Source organism: Tenrec ecaudatus, chromosome 18 (genome assembly GCF_050624435.1).
Source record: "Tenrec ecaudatus isolate mTenEca1 chromosome 18, mTenEca1.hap1, whole genome shotgun sequence".
In the NCBI taxonomy this organism is placed as follows: Eukaryota; Metazoa; Chordata; class Mammalia; order Afrosoricida; family Tenrecidae; genus Tenrec; species Tenrec ecaudatus.
The window spans coordinates 59,231,234-59,258,322 of NC_134547.1; the positions used below are offsets into that span (position 1 = coordinate 59,231,234).

General features: G+C 52.0%; 1 protein-coding gene across 1 annotated transcript in view; it reads left to right on the forward strand.

The window, feature by feature from the left end:
- CDH3 (cadherin 3) overlaps window positions 1-19,136 on the forward strand; it is a 37,319-nt gene extending 18,183 nt beyond the window's left edge. Inside the window, exons 3-16 of the mRNA XM_075537313.1 lie at window positions 928-1,016; window positions 1,775-1,900; window positions 2,109-2,264; window positions 2,360-2,504; window positions 3,814-3,989; window positions 4,571-4,699; window positions 6,929-7,114; window positions 8,233-8,474; window positions 8,793-8,938; window positions 9,503-9,727; window positions 13,860-14,066; window positions 14,674-14,804; window positions 15,168-15,314; window positions 18,315-19,136. Of these exons, the coding sequence (XP_075393428.1) occupies window positions 928-1,016; window positions 1,775-1,900; window positions 2,109-2,264; window positions 2,360-2,504; window positions 3,814-3,989; window positions 4,571-4,699; window positions 6,929-7,114; window positions 8,233-8,474; window positions 8,793-8,938; window positions 9,503-9,727; window positions 13,860-14,066; window positions 14,674-14,804; window positions 15,168-15,314; window positions 18,315-18,521 (2,312 nt within the window). The 3' untranslated portion in view covers window positions 18,522-19,136. The remainder of the gene's footprint in view (window positions 1-927; window positions 1,017-1,774; window positions 1,901-2,108; window positions 2,265-2,359; window positions 2,505-3,813; window positions 3,990-4,570; window positions 4,700-6,928; window positions 7,115-8,232; window positions 8,475-8,792; window positions 8,939-9,502; window positions 9,728-13,859; window positions 14,067-14,673; window positions 14,805-15,167; window positions 15,315-18,314) is intronic.
- The last annotated feature ends 7,953 nt before the right edge of the window (window positions 19,137-27,089 follow it).

Genomic DNA, 27,089 nt, shown 5'->3' on the forward strand with positions numbered 1-27,089 from the left:
GCACCCCACCCCCGGGTACCTGGATGTACTGTTTGAGTATCTTATCATGCCATGTTGCTTTGTAGCTGAAAGCAATGCTCGTCCGTAACCCTTGGTCTTACAGGAGGATTCTCTGTACACTAGAGTAGCAGCAATAATAACCAGAGACTAGAAGACAGCTTTTCCCTGAAGGGTGGGTAGTTAGGTCTCGCTCTGGCACTTACGGGGCACAGATTGGCCTTGTGGGCCTTGTTCTGCTGCAACAAACTGGGAGTCCCAGTGACTTGGCTGGCATTCCTGGAAGCATTGCACCCAGCACAGTGCAGATGGGTAGGCTCCCGGGTGGGGCCCTCAGCAGGTTCCTTGATTTCATGCTTTGGCCCAGGAAGGGCAGGTAAGAAAACTGGTCATGGACGCTGCAGCAGGCTGAGCTGGCTTCTGACCCTCCTTTTGCTTATCTTGGAAAGGGCCTAATACTTACCTGGCAAGGGGAGTTGTAAGGATAAAACTCACTCTGAGCATTTGCTCAAGGGGTGACTGAGCAGGAGCATGACAAGCGAGGCAGCCAGAGGATGTTTGGAGCATCACCTGTGTGTATATTGTGCAAAGTGGATCTGTGGCCGTTGGAGAGATGCTGAACGTCCATGATCTTGGCTCTCTGAGCTCATGAACGAGAGGGGCTTTTGCTGACGTACGTGTGTGTGTGCGCGCGCGTGCCACGCTTGGAAGCTCCAGATGAAACTTGTTAGGACAGCAAGTGTAGGCCCCCAGGTCACACTGCAGTCCAGAGAGTGGAAGCCAAGCCTCCCTTCTGCAGCTTCTGGGGGCAGTTCTGGGGTCCAGGTTGGGTGGAAGGGGTGAGATCCTAATCAGGGATGATTTCCTCTAATGATGATTTTTTTCCCCCAGAAATCCCTTCCTAAGGTTCTTTTTCTCCCTCCCCCACAGTAATTTTCACCAGCTGCCCTGAACAGGAGTCAGCCCTCCTTGGCACCGATGACGAGGACTTTGCTGTGCTGAGGGCTGGAACCATTCAGGTGAAACATCCGGTGATCATCCCCACGTCCACCTGCAGGATGGGAGGACGGTCCCCGCACATGCCACGAGTCCCCGATCTCTGTGGCTGCAGTGAGCCAAGCTAAGGAGGTCGTATTTAGCCCAGCATTGTATCCAGAGCTGTGGGCATGGGTACTGATCTACCTTGGGCAGCACTTCCCACTACCCAGAGGGGCTACCAGAGAGGTAGGGCAGTGGGACAGAGAGTTGCCTTTTCAGTTATCACCCTATTACTGTGCCCTTTGTCCCTGGGATTTCCTCAATAGCCCCAATTGAAGACAGTTTTAACATAGGACTGCCAATCCCACGAGTCTGGGAAAATAAACCTGACACACGTGGCCACATTTTTGTCTTTGGGAGGGCAGCGGGGCAATATGTGAAAATATAACAAAACCCACACCCACAGTCAGTGGACCCAACGTAAGAACCACTCCTCAGAAAGATGTGGCATGTCTGTTCCCGTAAAGATGTACAGACTTGGAGACCCTCGGGAATGGATGGTCCGACTCTCTCCTACAGAGTCACCGTGAATTGCACTGTGGACTTGATGGCAGTGGGCTGAGGGTTGCTTGTTTGTTTGTAGTTGGTGAGTCAGCACTTGGGCATTTTCCAGATATGTTTCCTTTTGGAATAGCCTCACGGAGAATGTTCTGGATCCTCACTCCTATAGATGAGGAGATGCAGGGCTGCGCTCCTGATGGACTGCCCAGCGCCGTTAAGGCATCTTCTCTTCTTCCAGGAGGAGGCGGCCAGGAAGAGCTCGCCGGCCCAACGTATCCTACGAAGACGCAAGAGAGAATGGGTGGCCCCGCCCATTTACCTCCCTGAGAACGGCAAGGGTCCCTTTCCCCAGAGGCTTTATCAGGTACCACTGTCCCTTCCTCCCGTTCATGGGTGTCTGCCGGGGCCCCTGTCCAGAAGCCGAATGTGTGTTTTCTCACCACTCGGTCCGCAGAGGGAGCCCTTCCTGCGGTCATGGGGACTGAGTCTGAAAAAGGCAACAGAGGCTCCACCACCACAGGCGGTCCCTTCCCTCCGGTTATCAGACATGCGTCCCTTTCTTTGGCTTCCAGCTCAAATCTAATAATGACAAAGGCACCAAGATTTTCTACAGCATCACAGGGCCTGGGGCCGACAGCCCGCCCGAGGGCGTCTTTACCATCGAGAAGGAGAACGGCTGGCTGCTGCTGAATAAGCCACTGGACCGAGAGAAGATCGCCAAGTATGAGGCAAGTGGCCTCTATCAACCAATGTCAACCAGGGGGACCGAAAGCAGGGCCCAGGTGGGGTGTGATTGGTTGACTGCAGACCTGTGTGCCCCCAGCTCTTTGGCCACGCTGTGTCCGAGAACGGTGCCTCCGTGGAGGAGCCCATGAACATCTCCATCGTCGTCACGGACCAGAATGACCATAAACCCAAGTTCACCCAGGAGGTCTTCAGAGGGAGCGTCTTGGAGGGGGCAATGCCAGGTAAGAGGATTGGGGAGAGAATAACTGTGGATCCCACTGGCCTGGGGTTAAGTTCTGAAAGCATCTACAGCAGGCCAGACCCTGAAAGACTGCAAGACCACTCCGTCCCTGATTTCCTGGGCTGTGCATCAGGTCACCTGGAGCCCTTTTTAACAACATCCAGATTCCTCACTCCCTCTCAAGGTTCCTGAACCTTCATGATGTTAGGGCAGAGCCCATGGATTCTGTTATCTTCGACCATTTCCCAGAAGACAGACTTGATAAATCAAAGATTAGCAAACCGCTAGCTTCGCAGTTGCAAAGACCCAGACTGTGGGCATCTTTACCAGCAGTGACCTGGGGCAAGCTCTGGATCCTGAGAGCAAACTCCCAGCCCTGAAATAACGAGAGTAATGTCTACACTGTGTGCTTGGAAATTAGAAATCGTCGGTGAATTGTGTTCCGGAAGCATCTGTGAGGAAAGCCACACGAGTTGGAAGGTGTTAGAACGAGGTGGTAGAGGGAGCGGAAAGAGAATCGCTGGGGCTAAGGAAGAGAGGGGTAAGGGGAGCAGTAGGTGTCTCTGGGGGCCTCACAGACCGGTGGCGGAGTGGGTTTCTCCTCGTCTGTCCTCTCTGAGTTACAGAGAACTGCAGATTGGCTGGCCTGCCCATGACAGAATTCCCCAGTCAAAAGCAGTGCCTTAAACAAAGCGGACATTTGCTTTCCTCCTATCCCTTTTTCTGCGTACATTTACACGTTCAAAGGGGAGTCAACCTAAGATAGGATTGGGAAAAAAACAAAAAACCATGAATTCAGTTCCCTGCGTGGATTCACAGCGACCCTGGAGGGCAGGGGCAGTGAATCATAGAAGTAGGAACCTAGATTGGCAGCCAAGGGCCTTGGGTGAACTGATGGTGCAGCTTGGTGGAATCACATCTTCCGTCTTGTTTCTCTGCGGCTTTGGCGCTTCCATTCTCAAGGTAGTTGCTTCTGGCACTGGAGCCGTATCTGAAGAACAGCCCCGTGCTGGTAACCACGCTTTCCCTGCGCTTCTCATTTGTTAGCATTTAGTCTCATGGCTACAGCTATGCCTGCAAGCGAGGCTTGGAAATGGGCTTTATTCCCAGTGGGCCTGTGCCCAGCGCAATGTGGATTCTGTGTCTAAGGAAGGACGAGGGAATGGGGAAGCGGGCCCCAGTGAGCAATCTCTGCCCTGAGGTGGCAAGTGAGCCCAAGTGTGTGTGGCCAGGGGGAGCCTCTTGGGGTTGCATAAACGTGGACTCAGAGAGGGGAGAGACGGGGCCCCGTCAATGCCCTCTCCTTCCAGGCACGCCCGTCATGCAAGTGACGGCCACGGATGAGGACGATGCCATCAACACTTACAACGGGGTGGTTGCCTACTCCATCCACAGCCAAGAGCCAAAGGACCCGCACGACCTCATGTTCACCATCCACCGCAGCACAGGCACCATCAGCGTCATCTCCAGTGGCCTGGACCGGGAGGTGAGTGGCCCCAAAAGGATAGCCCACGCAGGCTTGCCTGGACTGGGGCCAGAGCTCGGAGCGGATCCCCCGTCCCCAACCTCCAAGTCCATGGAAGGGCCCTGGGGACCCCGACCAGATGGGGAGGCTGCTGCTGTGTCCATGTGCTGCTGCCCCAGGCCTCCCCTGGGCTAAGGGCCTGCTGCAAACAATCTCGTTAGACCTCCTTTGAGGCGTTTGGTGCTTGCTGTAGGTTTTCTCATTTCCTCTCGGAATGGCTTACTTAGCGCGCACATCACCCAGATTTGTCCCTCGTGTGCTACAAAGCAGAATTAGCGCCATGGAGACTGAGATTGCCTCCTGTTTCCTAATGAATACCTTTCCCAAAGCCCCACTTTATGGTTCCATGGCGGGTCGGCCAAGGGCCAGTGCCCTGACCTCCCCAGGAGAACGCGTTGTACTACCTGTACTGTGCTCCCCAGAACCACCCTGGGCAGTGGGGAGGGGTAGACACGAGGCTGTGAGCAGCACGCCATCATACCTCCCCGAGTCCAGAGGCCTCCAGCTCCCAGCCAGTAGAATCCCCTGCTTTCTCTCCCCAGAGAGTGCCCGAATACACGCTGACCGTCCAGGCCGCAGACATGAACGGAGACGGCTCCATCACCACGGCAGTGGCGGTGGTGGAGATCCTGGATGCCAATGATCACGCACCCGTGTTTGACCCCCAGGAGGTAACGCCTCGCCCTCTTTCTTCATCACCTCATGACGGCCCGAGTGAAAGTTCAGGGGAGACCCTGAGCACCTGGGAAGGGTGCTGGAAAAATTTAGCAGGGTGACTGTGGAACCAGAGGGTGAATACCAGGCATGTTGTCGAGCTCGACTTGTGAGGGAAGCTGCGACGGGAAAGTTTTCCTTGCCAATGTATTTACTACAATCTTTAAAAAAGGATTAAAAAAAAGAACTGAAATCCAGAAGCAGGGCACAAGGTCTTATTTTTAAGGATTAAATTTCCTTTTCTGATAGAGCCCTGGAGAGCTGCTATCCGGCTGCTAACTACAAGTGCAGCAGCTCACGTACCCACCTACACTGCCCCCGCCCAGGAAGAAAGCTGATGCTATCTGCTCTGGGGAGGCAGGAGGTTTCCAGGCTGGGAAGCCACGTGCAGGGCCACTCTGAGTGGGAATCTGCCCGGTGGCCGTGGGGTTGGGAAAGAGAGTAAGGAGTTTCATGCAGGACTGATATTAGGGCACCCAAAATAATACATTCCCATAGTCTGTTTCCTTACCTTCATACAGCAAATTCATGGATAAAAAACAGATTTGCAATTTTTCAAAGCTGAGGTATGTGTTTTTCAGGTTCAAAAATCCAATATCATAAAATAAAGGAAAAGGAGTTTTTCTTCCCAAGGAAACTACAGAGCCAGTCTATATTAGTTCAAGTTCAAGCCCTACACTTACTAACCTCTCTGTGCCCTAAATTTCTGAATTTGTAAAATGGAGATACTGGTTCCCAAACACCAGCAACCAACTCACGGCCACTGAGTCGAATCCAACTTAGAGAGACCCAGTAGAACTGAGTAGACCATGTTTCCAAGTCTGTGACTCGTTGTGAGAACCAAAAAAAAAAAAGTCTTTATGGGAACAGACAGCCTCATTGTCCTCCCACAGAGACTGGTGGGTTCAAACTGCTGACCTTGGGATTAGCAGCTCGATGTGTGGCCCACTGTGCCTGCAGGGCCCCTTGAAGGCCAGGACAATAATAGCACCACACTGTTGGAGGGTTTAACATGAGACCGTCTGTGCCAAGCTCTTTTTTAAAAATCACTTTATCGGGGCTCTTACAGCTCTTATAACAATCCATACATCAATCAAATCAAATACATTTGTACATAGGTTGCCATGACTCAGAGGCACATATATATTATAGTCGGGGGGGGGGGGTAATCTCAATTATCTTTGAATTCCATTTTCTTTTTCTTGTTTGCTTTTTTTTATATATAGATTTTTAATCATTTTATTAGGGGCTCATACAACTCTTTCACAATCCATGCATACATCAATTGTGTAAAGCACATCTGTACATTCATTGCCCTCATCATTCTGAAAACACTTGCTCTCCACTTAAGCCCTTGGCATCAGGTCCTCATTTTTCCCCTCCTTCCCCGCTCCCCCCTCCCTCATGAGCCCGTGATAATTTATAAATTATTATTTTGTCATATCTTGCCCTGTCCGACGTCTGCCTTCACCCACTTTTCTGTTATCCATCCCCCAGGGAGGAGGTCACATGTAGATCCTTGTTAATCCGCTCCCTCTTTCCAACCCACCCACCCTCTACCCTCCCAGTATCGCCACTCACAGTGTGCCAAGTCTTAACACAATGTCAGATACGACATAAGGACTCCAGAGAAAATTCCCTGTTGATGTGAAAACTCCCAAAGTGCCCTGCTTGCCTTCCTGAAGGCACGCCTGCATGCCTCTGGGAACACAGGCCTCAGTGTCATACACGGTGGCCCGCAGCCGGCTCTGGCTGTGGGACATTTCTCCACTATGTTCTGAAAAGCCAGTTTCTAGCCTTTGCCACATGTCCCAATACCCCATAAAGTTCCAAGTCAGCGCTCCAGATCAGTCAGGACCCTCACCCCTCATGCCACCTTCCATCTACCATTCTCTTCACAACTAGACAGGGGCCTGTACACCCAGACCAGACAGATGCCTCTGTGTGAGTCAGGTCCAGGGCGAAAGCCAGGCAAGGCCCAAGAGTAGTGTGTGCTGACCAGAGCTATGAGGCTAGCACTGAGGACATTTTGTGCCTGCTAGGCAACCTGAAACCTGAGAAGTAGGTGGGCCATCCAGCTGGGTGCGGAGGGACTCCGCACTCCCCGGAGCTGGATGAGCATCTGCAGCTGCAGAGGGTGGAGCAGTCTCTGGGTGCTGACTGTCCTGTACTTCCTACCTTGGCAGTACGAGGCCCGGGTGCCCGAGAACACCGTGGGCCAGGAGGTACAGCGACTGACGGTGACCGACTTGGACATCCCCAACTCACCGGCGTGGCGCGCCACCTACCGCATCGTAGGAGGTGATGACAGGGACCAGTTTGCCATCACCACCCACCCCGAGAGCAACCAGGGTGTCCTGACAACCAAGAAGGTGAGCTAACTTTGGATTAGCCAAGAGTCACTCCTGAGACTTCCGGGGTAAGAAAGTCTTATCTGTTCCATCTGCAGGACACCCTGTGCTGAGCCTCTGACCCTTCACCAGGGGGAGCACAGACCAGGGGCAGCAGGCACTGCCTTCTTTTTCAGGCTGGGGAACCGCTGTCCACATGAGCTTGTACATAAGCACCTGGGTCATGAAACAGGTCAAAGTTGCTGACCTCATTGAAGCAGATTGATATAATCCCTCCAGCCAGATCCCAGTTCTAGGAGCCGCCCCCACACTGCCTTCCCACCAAGAGGGTCTCCCAACTGCAGAACGCATCTGCTTTATTTGAATTCATGCTCCTTTCGCCCTTACCCTACAACCATCTGTCCTGGTGTTTGAATAGTAAAATCTCTAACATTACTCAGTAAGCAGCAAACCCTTACCTCTCCCAACGTCTCTGAATAAAATTGATGCTCCAAGAAATCAAAGTGCAAACCACCCTCAGAAGTTACACCCACTCTACATTAACACACCAGAAACACGTCTCCTATGTAAAACATCTTCTCTCCAAGTGCTGTCGGGTGTTCCAACTCACAGCGACCCCGCCCACAGTGACCGCACACACCAGAACAAAGCACTCCCCGGCCCCGTGCCTCCCCAAGTCCATGGCTGCGGCCATGGGGTCCATTGGTCTCATTGAGGGTGTGCGTCTTTTTGGTTGATTTTCTACAAAACATACTCTGGGCTCCATTTACAAACAGGCTTTTTTCCCCACCACTTATAAACGTCCAGGAGGATATTAGAATGGGACATGGGACCAAGAGTACTGTAGGGCTTGGCAGCCTTACCCCGGCGTGCGCACGCACAAACACACATTTCCACCACCATCATTGTATCAACTAGAAATGCTTCTGCAAGTTTCTAAAGCTGTCACTGCCCCACTGGGAACCTGTCATCTCCAGCTTACTGGTCAGCTTCTGCTTGGGGCAGTCTGGAACGCCCCACTTGATGTCCGCTCAGGAAAACAAAGGAGGCTTCACGGCCTTTGAACATCCTAGAAATGCCCACGATGCTACGCGAGCCCCTCCCCAAATGGTGGTCAGGTGTTCCCCCTTGTCTCCTAGGGTTTGGATTTCGAGGCCGTGAACCAGTACACCCTGTCCGTGGAAGTGACCAACGAGAGCCCCTTTGTGGTGAAGCTCCTGACGTCCACGGCCACCGTTGTGGTGCACGTCGAGGATGTGAATGAGCCGCCCGTGTTCGTCCCCCCCTCCAAAGTCGTCGAGGTCCAGGAGGGCACTCTCATTGGCGAGCTCGTGTGCACCTACACGGCGCAGGACCCTGACACGGAGCACCAGAAGCTCAGGTACTCCACAGCCTGGCCCTGTTCTGGTAGATCGTCGACCCTGATTGTCAGGAAGATGGGTCAGTATTCTGGACATCACCCCTTAGAGGCTGAGGTGGAGGGGAGGGGATGAATGTCCCTCCCTCTCTGCTCTCTACTGGGGCCCCCTGCAGATCCCTTAGGCCCCCATTAATTGGTGAGATGATGATCATGGCTTATCCATTGCGTCCTGCCCAGAGGCCCTGCTTCCATTCCCAGTTGAGAGGAGGAAGCCTTGAAGGAGGATCCCAAAATGACACAAAATCCAGGATGGGACTCTTCCCATCTCTCCCTCTCCAGCTACCACATCCTGAGAGACCCAGCAGGGTGGCTGGCGATGGACCCAGACAGTGGGCAGGTCACTGCAGTGGGTATCTTGGACCGAGAGGATGAGCGCTTTGTGAAGAACAATGTCTACGAAGTCATGGTCCTGGCAACAGATGATGGTGAGAACTCCCTCCCAGCTCTTCCACAAGTTTCTCCGGTGGCCAGACACAACGTGTGCCCTTCTCCCCCATGAGCAGAGCCTGGTGTGAGGAAGGGGGCTGTAAAGGAAACACTTTGGAGAGGCAAAGGGGTCAAATGACCACCTGAGGGTAGCTGACCATGAACCAGAAGCTCTAACACCCCAAGCTTTAAAAGGTATCATTACACTGAGGGTCCCGTTCAGTCCAAGTGTGGACTTCACTGAGCCCTGATTTGGCCTACCAGTTTTTCCCCATGATTGACTGATAGGGACAATCTGGTTTAGTATCTTAAGATCCCTAAAAATACCAGGGTTCCGAGGGAATTGCCCTCTCTGGCCATGGAGAGATTCCAACAGGGCTGTGCAGGGAAGCTTATCTGAAACAGATTGACAGACAATGGATGCGCCCCAAGGTGGTCAGTTGGCTTCCCCTGGCGATAGACGGGTAGCAGCTATCTGGCTGAAGTGGCTGCGAAGCTGCTGGAGGGCTGACGAACCCTGAGGGCCCTTCCTGAACAGTGGCTGTGTGTGTGACTATGAACAGGGAGTCCTCCTACGACCGGCACAGGGATGCTCCTGCTGACACTGCTCGACGTGAACGACCATGGCCCAGTCCCCGAGCCCCGTCAGATCACCATCTGCAACCAGGACCCTGTGCCCCAGGTGCTGAACATCACAGACAAGGACCTGTTCCCCCACACCTCCCCTTTCCAGGCCCAGCTTGCCCACGACTCTGATGTGCACTGGACAGCGGCGGTCAGCGAGAATGGTAATGGGCTAGTGGCAGCTCTGCCTGGCAGTTTGGTCCCATCCCATCGCCCTGTGCATATTCCCACCCTGGCACCTCCTCAAAGACACAGGCTGAGGCCCCACCCCCACCCCCCGATGGGAATTGGGAAGCATTAAGGATCTGTGCCCCCAGCAGTACTTATGTCCACGGTTGCTTATGAGTTCAGCCCAGAAAGGACTCAGGAGTGTTCCAAATGCCATGTGGACTTGTTTTTTAGCATAGTGAGAGCGTTTGCAATTCCCCAGGGGCCCCTGAAGACCATTCCAGCCCTCGGACAGAGGAAAAACTTGAGGCCCAGAAAGAGTGTGACTCACCTGTCTTTCCAGGATTCCATCACTGTCAGTTGCTGAGTGGGCAGTGATGGTCCCCTGGTTGAATTCTCACCTTCATGCAGGAGACTCAGTTCGGGGTCCAGCCATGGTACCTCATGTAAGCCACTGCCTTGCCTGCCAGCTGCTGTGAGGCTAAACGGGTTTCCGTGGAGCTTCCAGACTCAGGTGGACCAGGAAGAAAGGCCTGGCAGTCTACTTCCAAAACTCAGCCAGCGAGGACTCCCCACAACCAATCATAGGCATGGAGCGGGTCCAGGCCGTGCTTTTTTTGTCGTACATGGGGTCTCCATGAGATGGGGCCAACTTGACAGCAGCTCACAATCCGAGCTGACACAGAGTATGCGTGCTGTGGTTATGTCAGACGCTGCTTCCAAGGCTCCACAGAGATTAGATTCCTTAATCCTCACAACCATCCTGGGGAGAAGGGTGCACACACATATTTCACACAAGAGGAAACCGAGCCTTGTGGTTGCTGTTAATACCATCAAGTCAGTTCCGACCCATAGCAGCCCTAACGCACAACAGAAGGAAACCCTGCCCGGTCCTGCAGCATCCTCACAATTGTTCCTGTGCCTGAGCCTATAGTTGCAGCCACAGGTCACTCCTTCCTTGAGAGCCTTCCTCTTTGTTGCCGCCCCTCCACTTTACCAACCATGATGTCCTCCTCCAACGACTGGCCTCCCCTGACAATATGTCCAAAGTGTGCAAGACAACACCTGAGGCTTACAGAGGTTTCATGTCTTGCCAGAGGTGCCATGGCTACGGAATGATGGGACTTGAACCCAGTGGGTCGGATTTACCACCATGCTCTGCTGCCCACCATTTATTGGACCCGGGTGAATGTTCAAGATTTTTTTTTTCCTTTAACATTTCTGCCATCCTCTGTGCCTGGTAATTTTGTCCTTATTTGCAGAGGAAGCTCAACCAGGTTAAGTCACATGTCCAGGAGTACAAAGCAGTTGACTGGAGGAGCAGAAATGGGAGCTAGGTTTTGACACCAGAGCCCCTGGGCCCTGCCCTTCCACCTCCCACCACTTCCTGGCCCTGCTTCCTCCTGATCACCAGCTCCAAGTTTCTCCCTCTCAGTGGCCTTACAGTTCTCACGAGGTCCTGTTGGCACCAGGCGGGTGAGGACTCGGGGGTAGTGGGTGCAGCCCCAGGGGCCAATAAGGTTCCTGGAGAAACGGCATCACTGTGGCTGGAAGGACTGCCCTTCTTGGGACTTAGTGCCCCCAGGATGAAAACCAGGGACCATTTAGGATCTGGGCTCCAGAAATGCTACCCCACATCCACATTTACTTATGAGCTCAGCCCAGAATGGCCTCCGGAGACATGCTGTGAAAGGCACCTCGTCTCATTTTTAGGATGCCTGTGATTTGGGTGTATATAGCCAACATCTTTCTTTTGGAGAGCCCAAGTTGGTCCCTTGCTGCCCCCTTGTGGTCTAGAAATCTTTTTTCTCCTTTCTACTCAACCTATAAAGCACAAGTTTGGACTCAGCTAGAAGACTGGTTTAAGATCTCACTTCTTACTGTTGGCATATTGGTTACTGGTTGGCAGTTCAAAGCCACCAGCAGCTCTGAGGGAGAAAGACTTGGCTTTGTACTCCCCTTAACATTCTTGTAAACCCACATGGGTCATGAGTCAGCATTGACTGGATGGCAGGAATTTTCTCTTTACTAGATTTGTGACATCTCAGAGTTATTAAACTTCACTGTTGCTCAATGTCCTCTGTGAAACAGGGGTCAACAATTGAGCCCAGGCCCTTAGTCTTTGTGAGGGTTTTGTAAAGGACTAGAGGGAAGGAGCTTCATCTAGCATGTAAGTGAATAGCTTCTCTAGGGGCCACCATCTTCCCCGTCCCCTTTCCCAATCAACCAGCCCCGGGTCTAGCCCTGTGGGAGAATGAGCCCTCTCCCAAGGGTGCCAATACCTAATCATAGTGTTAATAGCTGGTTCTTGATTTTCACTTCATTTGCCCATCCTATTTTGTCCCTGTTGTCAGGAATTAACCCAGACTAAACCCCTGTGCGTCCTTGGCTTAAATGACTTGACCCCCCCCCCCTTGGGCTCAGTTTCTGCATTGTAAAATGAAAACGGTTACAGTAACCACTTACAAAGCTGTGCTGAGGGCGCCAATAAGCTGAGATGGGGCCTCTGCCATCATCATCAACAGAGCGCAGCAGGGGAGCAGGATGGTGGTGAATGTTTGGTGGTGAATGTTTGGTGGCATGTTCTATGTTCTCCTGGTGTCCCATTTAAGGCCTTTTATTCAGTGAGTCTGCAAAAAAAGCCCCTTAATTGAAAAAGCCTTGAGGTCTGTGGGGAGGGTTTGTTTGTGATTGCCCCTGTGGTTGGGGGACAGACATGCTTGGCTTTGAGTGGTGTAGTTCTTCGGAAAGTTCCTTATGATGAAACCTGGTGCCTCCCAAGCCTACAGCGCCCCCTTGAGGCACCTGTGCAGACCGTTCTTCAGAGACATCCCTGACCCATAAAAAATGCCTGTCCTCCCCAACCCCAGGACAACCACACTATCCCCAGAGTAAGACCCATTGGGTTGGCCATGCTCCTGCTGTGTTGGGCCAAAATTTGCCACTCACCTTGAGCCTTTGAAGGCCAGTTGGTTAGTCCAAGTCCATTATCTACTGTCAACCCTGAATCTGTGTGCCATCAGTGATCTGGGGGTAGCACAGGCTAGCTTCGGGGCTAATCCTCAACAATACCTGTTCCCTACTGAGACATACATACCCTACATGGATTCATTACCTAGTAATACTTTGGAAAATAAGGAGTTTTATATTTTGGATTCTGTCATGCACTTAAGGTATGAAGAGTATTTTTTTTTCATTGCAAAATAAGATGCTGCAGTGATGCGTAGTATTGGTGATTGCTAGGTGCTATTGAACCAGTTCCAGCTCTAGCAATCCCGTGCGCCACAGAAAAAGACACTGCCAGTTCTGCGCCATCCTGAAATTACTGTTTGATACCATGTGGCCACTCTGTTCATCCTCCTTGTTGAGGGCCTTTTCCACGGACCCTCTAATCCACCTGGTGGACAGAGAACAAGGCCAGCGGTTCAAAACCACTAGCTACTCCGAGGGAGAAAGGCGAGGTTTTTGACTACCATAGAATTACAATCTTGGGGCAGTTTCGTTCTGTCCTATAAGGTCACCACGAGTCAAAATCAACTCAATGGCAGTAAGTTTGCTTTTGTGTGGTTTTTTTTTCTATTTTCCAAGCATGATGGTAGTAGACTTTAATTCAGATGAGACTTTCTGTTCCCTTGTAAATGTACAGCCTTGGAGACCCATAGGAGTGGTTCCACTCTGTCCTGTTGGGGAGTGCGCTGCATTGGAATGGACTTGATTTTCTGGAATACACCTTAAAGTTGTGAAATAGGAAAATAGGTGGCCATGTATATGAATATTCAGAGACTGGGTGGCTAGATCTCTTAGGAGAAACAGTCTAGCAGCTGAAGGTACTGAGAAATTGGCCACATGACATCACTTTTTAAACTTTATATATTTTTTGTCTTTAGATTTGATTTTTTTTTTCAAATAACTAAAGTTATTTTTCTGCCCCTGTAAATACTTCCCATGATAGCAGATATGACTTTGACCAAATGTCAGTTTTAGCACTTGGTCAGTCTGCCTTGGGGACATTCCTTACCCCCCACCGACCCCTTTCCCCCGAGGCAGGGCTGTCTCATTATCCATCATGTTGTACTCTGCCCTCCACACATGGCATTTCAAGGCCAATCAATCGTCTGTCCACTCCAGGAGACGCAGTGGCCTTATCTCTAAAGAAGTTCTTAAAACAAGACACATACGACGTGCATCTTTCTCTGTTGGACCACGGCAACAAGGAACAACTGACAGTGATCAAGGCCACCGTGTGTGACTGCAGTGGCCACGTGAATAACTGCTCCGAGCCCTGGAAGGGGGGGTTCGTCCTGCCCATCCTGGGTGCCGTCCTGGCTCTGCTGCGTGAGTACCAGGGTGGGGTAGTTAAAAGAGCTGATTCGATCCTAAATGGGACTAAAGACCACCAACACTGTCCATTTGTTCCTTGAACTCTTCGTTTTAGGAGTGTCCGTTAGCCAGTAGGTATTTATGGAGCGTCTGGAATGTGCTTTATGGACGCCATAGGGAACAGACAGACTGTCGTGGAGGCTAGAGGCTAGGGCAGTAGTTCTCAAGGATGCCTTCTGATCAGCATTAGCATTACCTGGGATTTTTAGAAAAATCAATGATCAAGCCCCAATTCAGACCTGTTGACCCAGAAACTTGGAAGGTGGGACTCTTAAAAGTCTGTTTCAACAAGCATGCACCCAGGGGACACTGATAAAGCTAGAGTTGGAGAACCTTCCAGGGGACCAGGGAGCGTTGTGGGGAGCTCCCACTGGGTGGTGGCCTTCATAAACAGTGGGGTCTTTTTCAGGCTCTGAAGGAGCTGTGGAGATGGGCATATCAGGGGAGGAGCGTGATAGGGGCCGTTGCTCTGGCTACCCAGGGGAAGAGTCTCAAATTCAATGGGCTCTGAGGGTTGGGGGTCTTGGGTCGTGGGGTGGGTGTTCACTCCCCATTCTTTCAGTGCTCCTCTTGGTGCTGCTTTTGTTGGTGAGGAAGAAGCGAAAGGGCAAGGAGCCCCTTTTGCTCCCAGAAGACGACACCCGGGACAATGTCTTCTACTACGGTGAAGAAGGGGGTGGTGAAGAGGACCAGGTGAGGCAGTGGACACTCTGCTCTGGGGTTGAGCTGAATGCTCTCGGGCCCCCTGGCAGGGGCAGTGGGGCCCCGCAACATACCATATGTGAGACATTGGGCACACCCTGGAATGTGGCATCAGGCTTCATGCAGGGTGGACCACCAGCTTCCATCTGTGCTCACATGAAGTTGCCAAACTTACCTCGAGCCCATACTTCCTGTAGGAAGGCAGAGGCAGGTGGAAATGTCTGACATCTATCTGTCTTCTAAGGCCCGCCACCTATGCACCCAAGCATTCAAGCAGTGGGGAGATAGGGAGTAAGATTTGGTGATGAGGAAGTGAGGTCTTTCTCAAGCCCGTGCTCCATGATGTTCCTAAAGGACTATGACATCACCCAACTCCACCGTGGTCTGGAGGCCCGGCCAGAGGTGGTTCTTCGCAACGACGTGGCACCAACCTTCATCCACACACCAATGTACCGTCTGCGTCCCGCCAACCCAGATGAAATTGGCAACTTCATCATTGAGGTGAGTCAGGGTAGCAGCCCTTTCGTTCAAGCCTCACACCCACAGCATGAGAGGAGAGGCATGAGCTGGGAGTCTGGGCGCTGGGTTCAAACCTTCGTTCACTAAAAACGTGCTGTAACAGAGCGCAGTGGGTGGTTTTAGGGAGCAGCCATTTATTTCCTTGAGGTTTCCACTGCCATTGAGTTTAGGCCGACTCATAGGGACCCTACAGGACAGGGATTAACTGCCTCGGTGAGTTTCCAAGACTGCAGCTCTTTAAGGGAGTAGAAAGCCTCATCTTTCTCCCAGCGTGGCTGGTGGTTTCAAACTTGCTGACCTTGCAAGTTAGTAGTCCAACGTGTCACCACTACCCCACCAGGGCTCTTTATTGAGGTTAGGAAGTGGCTAGGATTCTGAATTCAGGATGCCTGGTCCAGAGGAAAGCGTTCTTTGTCCTCTGTGGGTGGGGTCCTGGTCTCAGTTTCTCTGGTATTTTTCTTGGCGCGCCTGGGAGAGCTCTGCATGGCCGCTCACTTTCCTCCTGGTGTGCTTCCTTGGAGCCCTGCCTAACCTGCTCTTCTGTGTCTCAAAAGCAATGCGTTCAAGGCACAATTGACCTTGGTGGAGTCTCATTCACCTATCAAAGAGAGAGCCCTGTTCCCAACTTGGATGATGGACACAGGTGTAGGGGGTTGGATTAGCAGCACTTTTGGAGGGGGGGGAGGGGGGAGAGCACAGTTCAGGTCCATACCACCAACTAGCTGTGTCACTTATAGAACTCTTATAACCTAGGCTTCTTTTGCTCCCTCCGAAAAGCCATGCCTTGCACACTGGTTAAGAATTGGAAGTCATTTGACACTCATTCAACAAACCTAATAGTTGTTAGAAGCACAGACTGGGGCCAGGCCACCTGGGTTCGAATTAAGATCTCGATGATTCCAATGTGCACCAATATCTGGGAACCTCTGCTGCTGGCTGTTGTAAGAGTTGGATGAGGAAGTACCTGGGACCTAGGCCAGTTTTAGGGATTTTAAGTCAGTCCAACTACCATGTGGCCTGAGCTGCACGTTTGGGTTTGTTTTTGTACAATCTCCAGGTTGTACAGCAGGCATAGGGACCTACTGACGGAGCAGGGAATGCTAGCTGTTTTCCTAACAGCCCTCTGAGCATGTCTACTGTCATTCACTTTGGTTGGACATTTGCCTTCCCTAAGGAACTCTGAAACACCAATGCCTGTGACTCAGACATCCATTTTCTGTCACGATTCTTTAATTTCCTGAGTGATCAGATACATAGCCAAGGGCATGGGAACCACAGCCATAGCCACCTAGATGCATGATGGGTACCAAGCACAGCCTGGTACCTACAGTAGCAGAGGCGCCCAATAACAAGGGAGGGAAATTGGTTAGAATTTAAAACTGGATCAGATTCGGGGAGAAGACAGGATGGGTATTCAGGGTCCTTCCCAGCTCAAAACCCTTAGCCTCACTCTTCTCTTCAGTGAAGAGAGAAATGAGACGAGTTTCTTCTGCTTGCCTTCTAGAGTTTAGTGATGACTCTATTCTTCAAGCCTGAGTATATTGGGGACCATTCTGGGCAAAACCAACACTGTCACAACAGGAAAGCTGCTACTCGGGACTTCTGGTTTAGAGACGATGCCTTAGTCTTGGAGCTAAATGCCTGCGGTCCTCTCCTTCCCTTAGGCATCCTGGTAGTTCTGTGGGTTAAGCACTGGGCTTCCATTTCAACAAACTAGCCACTCTGCGGTAGAGAGCCGAGTCTGCATGTCCCCAAAGAGAGTTGCAGCCTCAGAAACCCTACGGAGCCATTCTCCTCTCTCCTGTAAGGTCACTATGAGTCTGAATCAACTCAGTGGGTATATGGCAGTCATTATTGTCACAAAGTGCTTCACATATACTTACATATATGTAAAGAGGGTAAGGGACTTAACCCACAGTCGCAAAACTCGTACATGGATGCTGTCTTCTAGCTGAGGCTGTCTGATTTCAGAATCACTGCCTCTGCCCCAAGTCACAGCCAGCACTTGTATTTTATACACATGTATTTTATACACATCATATGCATCTCTGGAGTCCCTTCAGGTACAATGCAAAAGACTGGAGATTGGAGCACCCCTGCCTCCAGTGGTGCCTTTGAAGAAAGGCCTGGCAAGCCATTTCCCCAAAGCCAATCCTTGGAAACCTCTCGAAGCACAGTTCTTTGACACACATAGGGCTGCCATGAGTCAGCATGCCAGATGGTCATTTTTATATATACAAGGGGGGACTTCCAAGAGTTTGGGAAAATCCCAGCATCTTGTCATTTTGTTTTTCCACAAACTTTTGGAAGGCCCACCCCCTTCCCAATATAGATGTATCTCAGAAACCCTAAAACATAGGTCTCCAAACTTATTTGGCCTACTGCCCCCTTTTCAGGGAGGAAGGAAAAAATAAATGTATGATTAAACATGTTTGTACGTAGGCCCACAATCGGGAAGCAAGTGTAGGGCTCTACTTCTGCAGCCCCCTAGTGGTGACACTGGGCTGTAATCCCATAATCCCAAAGTCAGTGGTTGGAAACCATCAGCTGCTCTGCGGAGAAAGACAAGGCTTTTTGCTCCCATAAAGAGCTAATCTCTATAACGGGATTAATAGTTTCTTGGGAGGGTATGCAGGGGAGTCAGGGGAAAATGGGGGTCTAACATTTAGGGTGGCGATGATGGTACAACTCTTTAAGAGGACTGAACCATTGAATTGCAGGGTATGTGAGTTATATGCAAACAGAACCGTTTAAAAACAAACCAACTCACAGGGGCAGTTCTACCCTGCCCAGTAGGGTCATCATGGGAAGGGGTGGTGTCTTATCCGCCCTCCAGGGGGCGCTATGCCCCACATGTGGGAACACACGGCCCTCCAAGGGAGGGCGGGCGGCCTCCGCGGGATGAGGCAATGGAGGCTCGGCGAGGTTGGTCAGCTCGCCCACAACCAAGGTCTTGACCTGCTCGCTCTCTCGCGGCCACAGAACCTGAAGACGGCCAACAGCGACCCCACAGCCCCACCCTACGACTCCCTGCTGGTGTTCGACTACGAGGGCAGCGGCTCGGACGCCGCCTCCCTGAGCTCGCTCACCTCCTCGGCCTCCGACCAGGACCAGGACTACGACTACCTCCACGAGTGGGGCGGCCGCTTCAAAAAGCTGGCGGACATGTACGGGGGCGGCGAGGACTAGGCCGCCCGGAGCGCCACCTCAGGCCGCGGCGCCCCGGCTCCACCAAGGACTTCCGGCGCTCGCCGGAAGGGGCGGGGCAGATGAGTCCGCGTCTGCGCCTTTGCCCGGGACCGACGGGCTAGTGGATGGTGGATGCCAGTGCGGAAGCCCTTCAGCCCGGCAGGGCGTCTGCGAGGCCCGATTGCTGGGAGTGTCTCACCTGCCATCAGATGCTCTGCCCGTGTCGTGGGCCCGACGAGCCCGGCCAGCCCATGACGACCTTCTCGTTGGCACGGCCCATCTCCCTGGGAGGAGGCCTCTTGCAGCCCGGTTCCATTCTTGGTTTCTACGTTCTGTCCTCGGAGAGTTAGAGGCAGGTCCTCAGCCATCGCCGTGGGTCCTCCAGAAACCCAGCTGAGGAGAGCTGCGGGGCCCTCTTCCTCCCACCTCCCTCTCTGCTCTCCGGACCCCCAGGCCTCCCCGGCTCAGTTGGCGGCCCCCAGCGGTTTGATACTGAGCGTGTCCAGGTCGCCCTGTGTGGTGGTTTTTCCATTCCCCCTGTTGCGTGATGTAGATGAAGGGTGATGACAATCGTGTAAATGTATCCAAACTTTTTTTTTTTACTATTAAAGGACTTTTCCCAGAGGTGCCATCGGGGAAGTCTTTGTAATCAACACACAATACCGCCCGTGACAGGAAGCTCAAGATACACGAGCGTGGCCCGCCATTAATGCTACGTCGCTGCACGTGTAAAAGAGGCTGCAGTGTTAAATGCTTTGTTAACATCCGTAATGAGTGCTCCTGCGCACGCGCACACTATAGTGTAGGACTCAGTGCGCACACACAAAAGGTGGGGACAGTACCACCGTGGGAGTGGAGACAGAAAGGGTCATACCTTCTGCCTTGGTTCCCTTACACTCAGCAGGGCTGCTTCTCTGCAAGTGAGAAGGCGCCAGAGCCGCAGGTGAGGTCTTTTCTGGAGCAGGGAGCTGCTTGCTCTGGGTGCAGTAGGGGAGTGTGGCCTTTTCTGCGCTCTGTGTTCCCTGTTAAAAGGCGAAAGCTAGAGTCTGAGCAGTACCAATAGGTAACACAGCCACTAGCTCAAAGGTTGGTGGTTCAGGTCTACCCAGAGGTGCCTCAAAAGAAAGGCCTGTGATCACTTTGAAAAACCGGCCCTTGAAAACCCAACGGAGCCCATTTCTCTACCCCACACGGGTGCTCCGTGAGTGGGGTGCTCGTGAGTAGGCGTCGGCTTCGAGGCATCTGGTACTAGGAGCGCTGCTCCAGCCAGCGGCAGCAGTATCACCTGAGGACTTGGCCCAACCTCAGCATAAACCTGCTGAATGTGAAACCCAGGGGGCGGGCTCTCCCGGCTCTGTTAACTAGCCCGCCAGGTGATGCTGACACACATTCACATTAAAGACCAAGGCTTTGAAGGAGGCGGCTAAGGGCATTCTGAAGTCTCATCCTCGGGTTTGGAAAGGAAGCGAAGAGGGATTTCTATAGTAAGCCAGAGCATCCCATCCCACTTGCTGTCAGACACCTCTGTCCTTGAGAAACCTACAGATCAAGGCCACCTCCTGCCTCTCCCACCTCCAACTCCAGCTGCCTCTGATTCCCTGCCCCAGAGTCCTGCTGCTTTTGCTGATAAGGTGGTGTGAGGATTAGGTATCTCAGTCAGCTAACACCTGCAGTCCCTTATCTTAAACTCTTCTGAGAAACCTGAATGGGGCGGGAAACCCTATCTGGAACCAAGGCTAATAATAAAACCATGCAGCCACTGTTCCCCTCACTGGCTGTCCTCCCCTGTGATTTTTTTTGGGGGGGGAATTAAGAAAAGGAGGGTTTTCCAGGCCAAGTCTGGCCTCCGTGGGTGGATCCAGAGCCCTTGGTGATGGAGCCAGGGAGTGGATGCTGTTTGGGAAGGCAGAATCCTGGCTCCCTGCTATGCAGCTGTTAATAGAGTCCAAATGTATGCAGCTGCTTGTTCATCAGTGGATGGCACCCTTGGCTGCTAGCCCAAAGACAGGAGGTTTGTGTCCACTCAGCAGGTGCCTTGGAATAAAGGTCTGGAGATCTATTTCTGAAAAAACAGCCATTGAAAACTATGGAGTCGAGCTCTCCTCTGACAGCTGAAATTCGTTCAGTGGCAGCTGGTTGGTTATGATCAATGCTAACCACTCAGGTGGGCACTAACCCTGCATAACTGGCATGTCCTGCCACACCAGGGTCAGCCACCTAATGATTTGCTAATCCATTCCATTTCATGGTTCTCTGTTTTTTGGATCCCCCTAACCCCACCACCCGCTTCTATTTTAAACATCATCTGAAGAAATACAATAGCTTAGTGCATTCCCTCAAAGGAGTCATGCATATGTAAATGTATACAACTTAACCATTTGGACTAATCACCAGGGACAGTGTGGTGTACACCCTTCTAATCTGTTCTACGCATTTTCACATGTATTTATGTCTTTGCACTTCGGCACCCTCCCCCCCCCCTTAGGGTATGTGTTTATTGTTTTTAACAGATCCCCTTGAGCACCTATTTTTGCAGAGGCTTCCAATCCGGCCCTCCAATCTATGCGGATGAGTGAAGAGGAAGGTGGGCAAAACTGCCTGAGACTGAGTGGCAGGTTCAAGTCTAGGTTGAGGCTGAAAGGATCGCTAGGACTCTAAGGTGACCTTTTTTTCCCCCTCATCTTTTTTTAAAAAAATTTATATAGATTATTTTATTGAGGGCTCTTACAGCTCTTATAACAATCCATACATCAATTATATCAAGCGCATTTGTACCTCTGTTACCATCATCATTTTCTAAACATTTGCTTTTCATTTCAGCCCTTGGTATCAGCTCCTCTGTTTTCCCTCCCACCCTCCTGACCCCTTGATGAATTATTATTATTATTTTAATATTTTACACTCCCCCATGGCTTCCCCCTCCTCTCCCCACCTCCCCCCCCCTTCCTGGTATTGACCTGGATTCCATGTGTCACGAGCTCTTACCTACCTGTGTAGTACATGCTCCAGTCTAGCCCTCAGTGGAAGGCAGGATTGGGGTCATGATAGTGAGCAGCGAGGCAGCCACAAAGAACCAGAGGAATAGTGTGTTTCATCAGTGCAATAATACACCTTGGTTGACTCCTTTCCTTGTGACCCTTCCCCTCTCATCTTTTTAAAAGCCAAAGTCACCGAATGCAAATTCAATAGAAAAGATTCAGAGTCAAATTTTGATTGAACAAAGAATTAGGAGGCCCATCAACCTGCCCCTAAGGCCTTGTCCTCCCAAGTTGTCTCCTTGAGACAAACAAACAGTTCTACCACGGAGTCAATTCCGAAACATGGGGACCCTCCCAGAGATTCTGGGGCTGTAGTCTTTACTGGAGCAGACAGACAGTAGTTAGCAGTCCAATGCATGTAAATACTATATACATTCTATTGTTACTTTTACTGCCATTGTAGTGGTGGTTGAGAGACGGACAGGGACACACACTCACACCTTGGGTGGGAATGGCACTTCACACCTTAAGCAGGTTGCTCCTAGTTCTTAGCCAGCTTCATAGATCAAGGGGACTGTGATTTCCCCAAAGGCTCTTTCTCCTGGTGCCCAGCAGAGGGCGCCATTGGACCAGGTCATAACTGTGGACTGGCAGCTTTACCCACTGAGCAGACACGGACCAAGCACAAAGTCTGCAGGTAGGGACAGAAGCTGAACACAAATTGGTCACACTACACTGGCTGCCATGTCTGAGGGTCTGCTGTGTGACGAGACTTGTCTGGAACATTAGTGATGATGGTGGCAGTGGCTGCGGCAGCGGTCAATATGTATTGAACAATGACTGGCCGTGCCCTTTCACCTGGAGAGAGGTTTTGTGACTTCCCTGGCGATTGAAATTTAGGGTCAGCGGGTCTAAGGGCCACACGCAGCCAGGAAGTGGCAGAGATAGTTTGCATGGTGCTGGTCTCCTTTATAAAGAGCCCTGGTTGCCTAGTGGTCTCCTTTCTAGAGTGGCTTGGTGGCTATACATACTACAGGGTTAGCTGCTAACTGCAGGGTTAGCAGTTCAAAACCACCAGGCGCTCTGTGGGAGAAAGATGAGATTATCTACTCTGTAAAGAATTATAGTATCAGAAACTCAGCAAGGGCAGTTCTACCCTGTTCTGTATATATAGGGTTGCTATGAATTAACATCGACTCAGTGGCAAGGAGTTTAGGGCTTGTTTGCTTTGTTTTTGTCTTCTTTATACTATTAAGAATTTTTAAAAACTCCAGCTGAGGGATGGGGCAAACAGAGGTGTCCTTAAAGTATTACTTAGGGCTCCTGCCCCTGAGACCACCCACTGACACAGAAAAGCTGTTCTGGAGGCCCTGGAGTATGTCACTTTTTATTCACTCATTAAGTGAGCCTCTGTGTTGGATCTAGGGATTCCAGGTGCTGGAGATACAGAAAGCGAGAACAGTTACACATCTGACCTCCTCCCCTTTATGGGCCTTGCGTCCTCAGAAGTATGTGCAGGCTCCACCCACATGTCATGAGTAGAGAAGACAGAGTTAACTAGAACACATTCTCACTTCCTACTTCCACGTACCTATGCCTGCAGCAGTCTGGGAGTCTGAATTTAAAGCTGGACTCTGGTGTCCCAGGCCAGGATTCCACATGTTACTTCAGGGGGAGAGTGTTAGTCAGAGGGCAATGAACTCCTCTGTCTACCCCCAAGCTCCAGCCTGTGCTTGAGCGCCTGTGCGTGTGTGTGTGTGTAAGTGTGCATGTGTGTACACCCAGCCCACGCCTCAAGCTCTAACCACCAATCCAAAAAAACCAAACCTACCGCCATTGACTCCCTTTGGACTCATAGTGAGCCTGGGGGACAGAGTAGAACTGCTCCTGAGGTTTTGGGAGACTGGATCTTTATGGGAGCAGACAGCCTCAGCTGTCACTCAGCAGGAGGACATGGTAGGCTACAGCTGCCACCCTTGTGGTTAGCAGTCCAATGTTTAGACCACAGTGTCACCAGGACCCTTGCTGCCTCCACCTAAACCAAACCAAACCAAAACGCACTGCCGTGAAGTTGATTCCAATTCACCATGACACTAGAGTTTCCCAGGTTGCAACTCTTTCCTCTCTCTCCCATGGAGCAGCTGGGGGGTTTGGACCGCTAGTTTCGGGGCTAGTGAGCCAACACTTAGCAGAGGGCACTCACAGGGCTCCATCCACAGACCCCTGTTCACAGCTTCCCATTGCCTGCCTGAGTCAAGGTGTGGGCACCCAGGTAACACCGGCCATCCTCAGGACAGACTGTGGAAGGAGATGGGGTCATTTGGAATGGTAGAGGATGAGGTTAGTAGACTCTGTAGGTCTGTGGTGGGGAGGGGGGATCAGGCAGGAGTGGGGCCTCTAAGGCTCAGAGCCCAAGGCAGGGCCCTTCCTGTCCCATGTAAGGACCATCCACTGACAGTCTGACCATAAACAAGACACAGAAATAAAAAGCACAGTGCAGTAAAGACTAGGCTATGGGATGGGAGGCAGGAAGGGGTGAGTGTGGGGTGGTTTAGGGAAGTCAGGGAAGCCTCTGAGCAGGTGGTGTTTGCGTAAAAGCTGAGGGATGTCAGGGGGCGCCCATGCAGTGACCCCCTCTAAGCACAGGGAAGGGCAAGCACAGGGAAGGGCAAGCAGTGGGGTGGGGGGGTGCTGTGTCTGCAGGGAGGCCGACCTGGAGCTGAGGGAGAGATCAAGAACTTGGTGGCCATGAGGTCACACAGGTAAGGGTGGACCCTTGTGCCTTCTCCTGTCCTCCTCCACACCCTGGCTGGAGGCTGAGCTCTAGGCAAAGCCCCACCCAGCAGTCCTGGCAAAGGGCTGAGTTGGCTCCTCCCTGAAGCCGGTGAAACCTGAATCTTCAGTTCCCTCCTAGTCCCTGAGGAGGCTGTGGCCCGGACCTGTCCGGGCCTGCGGAGCCGCAGAGCAGTCAGCCAGGCCGGACCTGTGAGATGCCTGTCTCAGGGGCCCCAGGTCTGACGGGGGAGGCCGAGAGGAGTCCCAAGACTCCTGGTGGTGGCAAAGCTGTGGTTAGCTCTTCAGCCCCTAGCAGCCCCAGATGTGGGTGGGACTGACTAACCTGGTTCTAAGCCTCAGTTTCCTCAAGAGGTCTGGAGGCTGTGGTGAGGTCACATGGTGTCTGCCCTGCGGGTAGGCCTCAGGAAGTGGCAACTGTTCCTATTATTTTATTTTTGTAACTGTTCCTGTGATTGATGTTGCTTGTTATTAGCCCTCTCAGAGGTGGGCCAGGGAGCCCTCAGATTCCCCCAGCAACCCTCTAGCCCACTGGCCCTTGTGCCCAAGCGGGCAGGGGTGTGGTGAGCCTGGAGGAGAAATCTGAGAGGGGCCGGGTGGGTCCTGCTGCCTGGGAGTCAACCCTGCTGAGGACAGAGGGTGAGGCAGGACTCTCTGTGTCATCCCCAACCCTACAACCAGGGCTTTGGGGGAGACATGCTAATTACAGAGGCCTTTATTATTTGAGGGTCACTGAATTAGACACTTCCGGGGCCCCAGACAGCCACAGTCTCCAGTGTTTCCCCCCCTCCGCCCCAGGCTCTTGTCTCCTATTCCATTTCCTTACTCAACCCTGACCTCAGTCACCTCATCCTGCTCCCTCCTCAGAGCCTGGGCATTGGCTGTGATTGCTGCTGGAAACGTTCTTAGTCCCCCTCGCTCCTGGCTCCATCAGTTCCTTCCGGCAGGATCCACATTGTCAGCTTGGCCAAGATGTCACCCTAGATCACTGCTTTCCGAATGAACTGCAGTCCTGCCTCCCGCCTGCCAGGCCGCCATCCTCAGCCTGGGTCACGCCTGCAGCATCTAATTACTCTTACCCTTGGCATGCTTCCTTGTCTTTGTGCCCCCTTTGAATATAAGGTCTCTGGGGGCACAGGGCTTCACCTGTTGGTTTGGGAGGACCCAGTCTGGAGCAGGATTCAGTGAAACAGAAAAGAAGCCCAGCCCAGTCCAGCCCAGCCCAAAGAGGTGGGCCCAGGGGGCCTGAGACCCCCTTTAAGTGGAAGGAACAGAAGGGCAAGTACAGAGGCCCTGAGGCAGGGGTGTGCAGTGTTAGCAGGGAAGCCAGTGGAGAGGCCTTGGCTTTGGGGGCAGTAAGAAACCACGTTGGGGTCTGGAAAAGGGAAGACGTCCCCAAGAACGGTGGGTGGTTAGCTCAGCATATGGGGAAACAGAAGGAGATAGACCCTGGTGGCATAGTGGGTGTACATTGGGCTGCTAACCCCACTGGGGATGCTCTCAGGGAGATCGGTGAGACTTACCTTTCTTCTCAGAAACACATAGGGTCCCTGTGAGGCAGAAAAGCCTCAATGGCAGTAAATTGGGGTTTGGATTTTGTCTTGGTTTTTTTTTTTTCATTTTGTCCAGAACCCACTGAGAGCTGGGGCCATGGAAGAGGGTTCTCACGATAGGATGGTGGCCATCAGTCACTGAACACAGCGATGGCAGCCTCAGAGTGAAGGCTCCTAGCTTCTTGCCCACCCCTGCCCTCCAGCTGATGGCGCCTTCTTTTGGATGAGAGCTTACCTTCTTTCTGAGCATAGGTCTGGGGGAGGCTACAGTGTACAGTGGGAGTCCTAAATCCCTTTGGAGTCTCCACGTGGATTCATTGACCTCAGACAGTTCGTCCTGACCTTTGAGCAGCAATGTAAAACATTTTGCCCCAGGCAGCCTATGTGCTTGGCTCTCCTGGGCAGCCCTGGAAGGGCAGTCTCGCCCTCAGGAACTAGCCTGGGTGTGCCTTTGGTGAAACTGCAGTATCAAGGTCCTGCAGTTGTGAGTCATGCCCTGATCAAGATGGTCAGAGATTCTCGGAACCAATTCTGGAAATGTTTCTAATCGGCGATTGTGTGCATATCCCAGTCACGCTATTGCCACTTCCTTAGTCCTGCTTGCCGCCCTACTGGATTGATCTGCTTCTGATCATGATTCTGTGACAATATCCTCGTTCAGTAGCCATGTGACTGTGACTCTTTTGGACACCATTATGCCCTCCTGCTGATGGTCCCCTTCATCTGGATGACTGTCTTTGTCTTGACCTTGACTTATTTCAGACTTAGTAAAGGGGTCTCGCAGTGCAGTGAGTTCATCAATGTGTCTTTGTCCTTTTCTTGCGGGGCCTGGGACCAAGGCAGAGGAAGACTTGAGTAGGATTCCGTTGGGAATCATTGTTATCAGTTAATTATGATTCTCATCCTGCTGGATATGAGATGGGCCACCTCAGAAACAAGGGGCATAGCACTACCAACAAGAAGGAAGACCCCCCCAAAAAAATTAAAAATTAAAAAAAGAAGGAAGACCCAGGCGTGGATTGTGTCCTTAGGACCCCTGGGTCGCTGTACATTGGAGCTCCTTGATTCAGAAGACAGCGTGGACCCCAGAGGAGTGGCAGCAGTAGAACCCAGAGCCAGAGTGTGAGACAGAGGACTGGCATTCCCAATCCACAAAGCAATTAAAGCTGAGAGCCTTTGGACAGGAGGCTGGACTCGGGTGGAGGAGGTTTGGGGGATGGTGTCAAGAACTTAATCATGGAGCT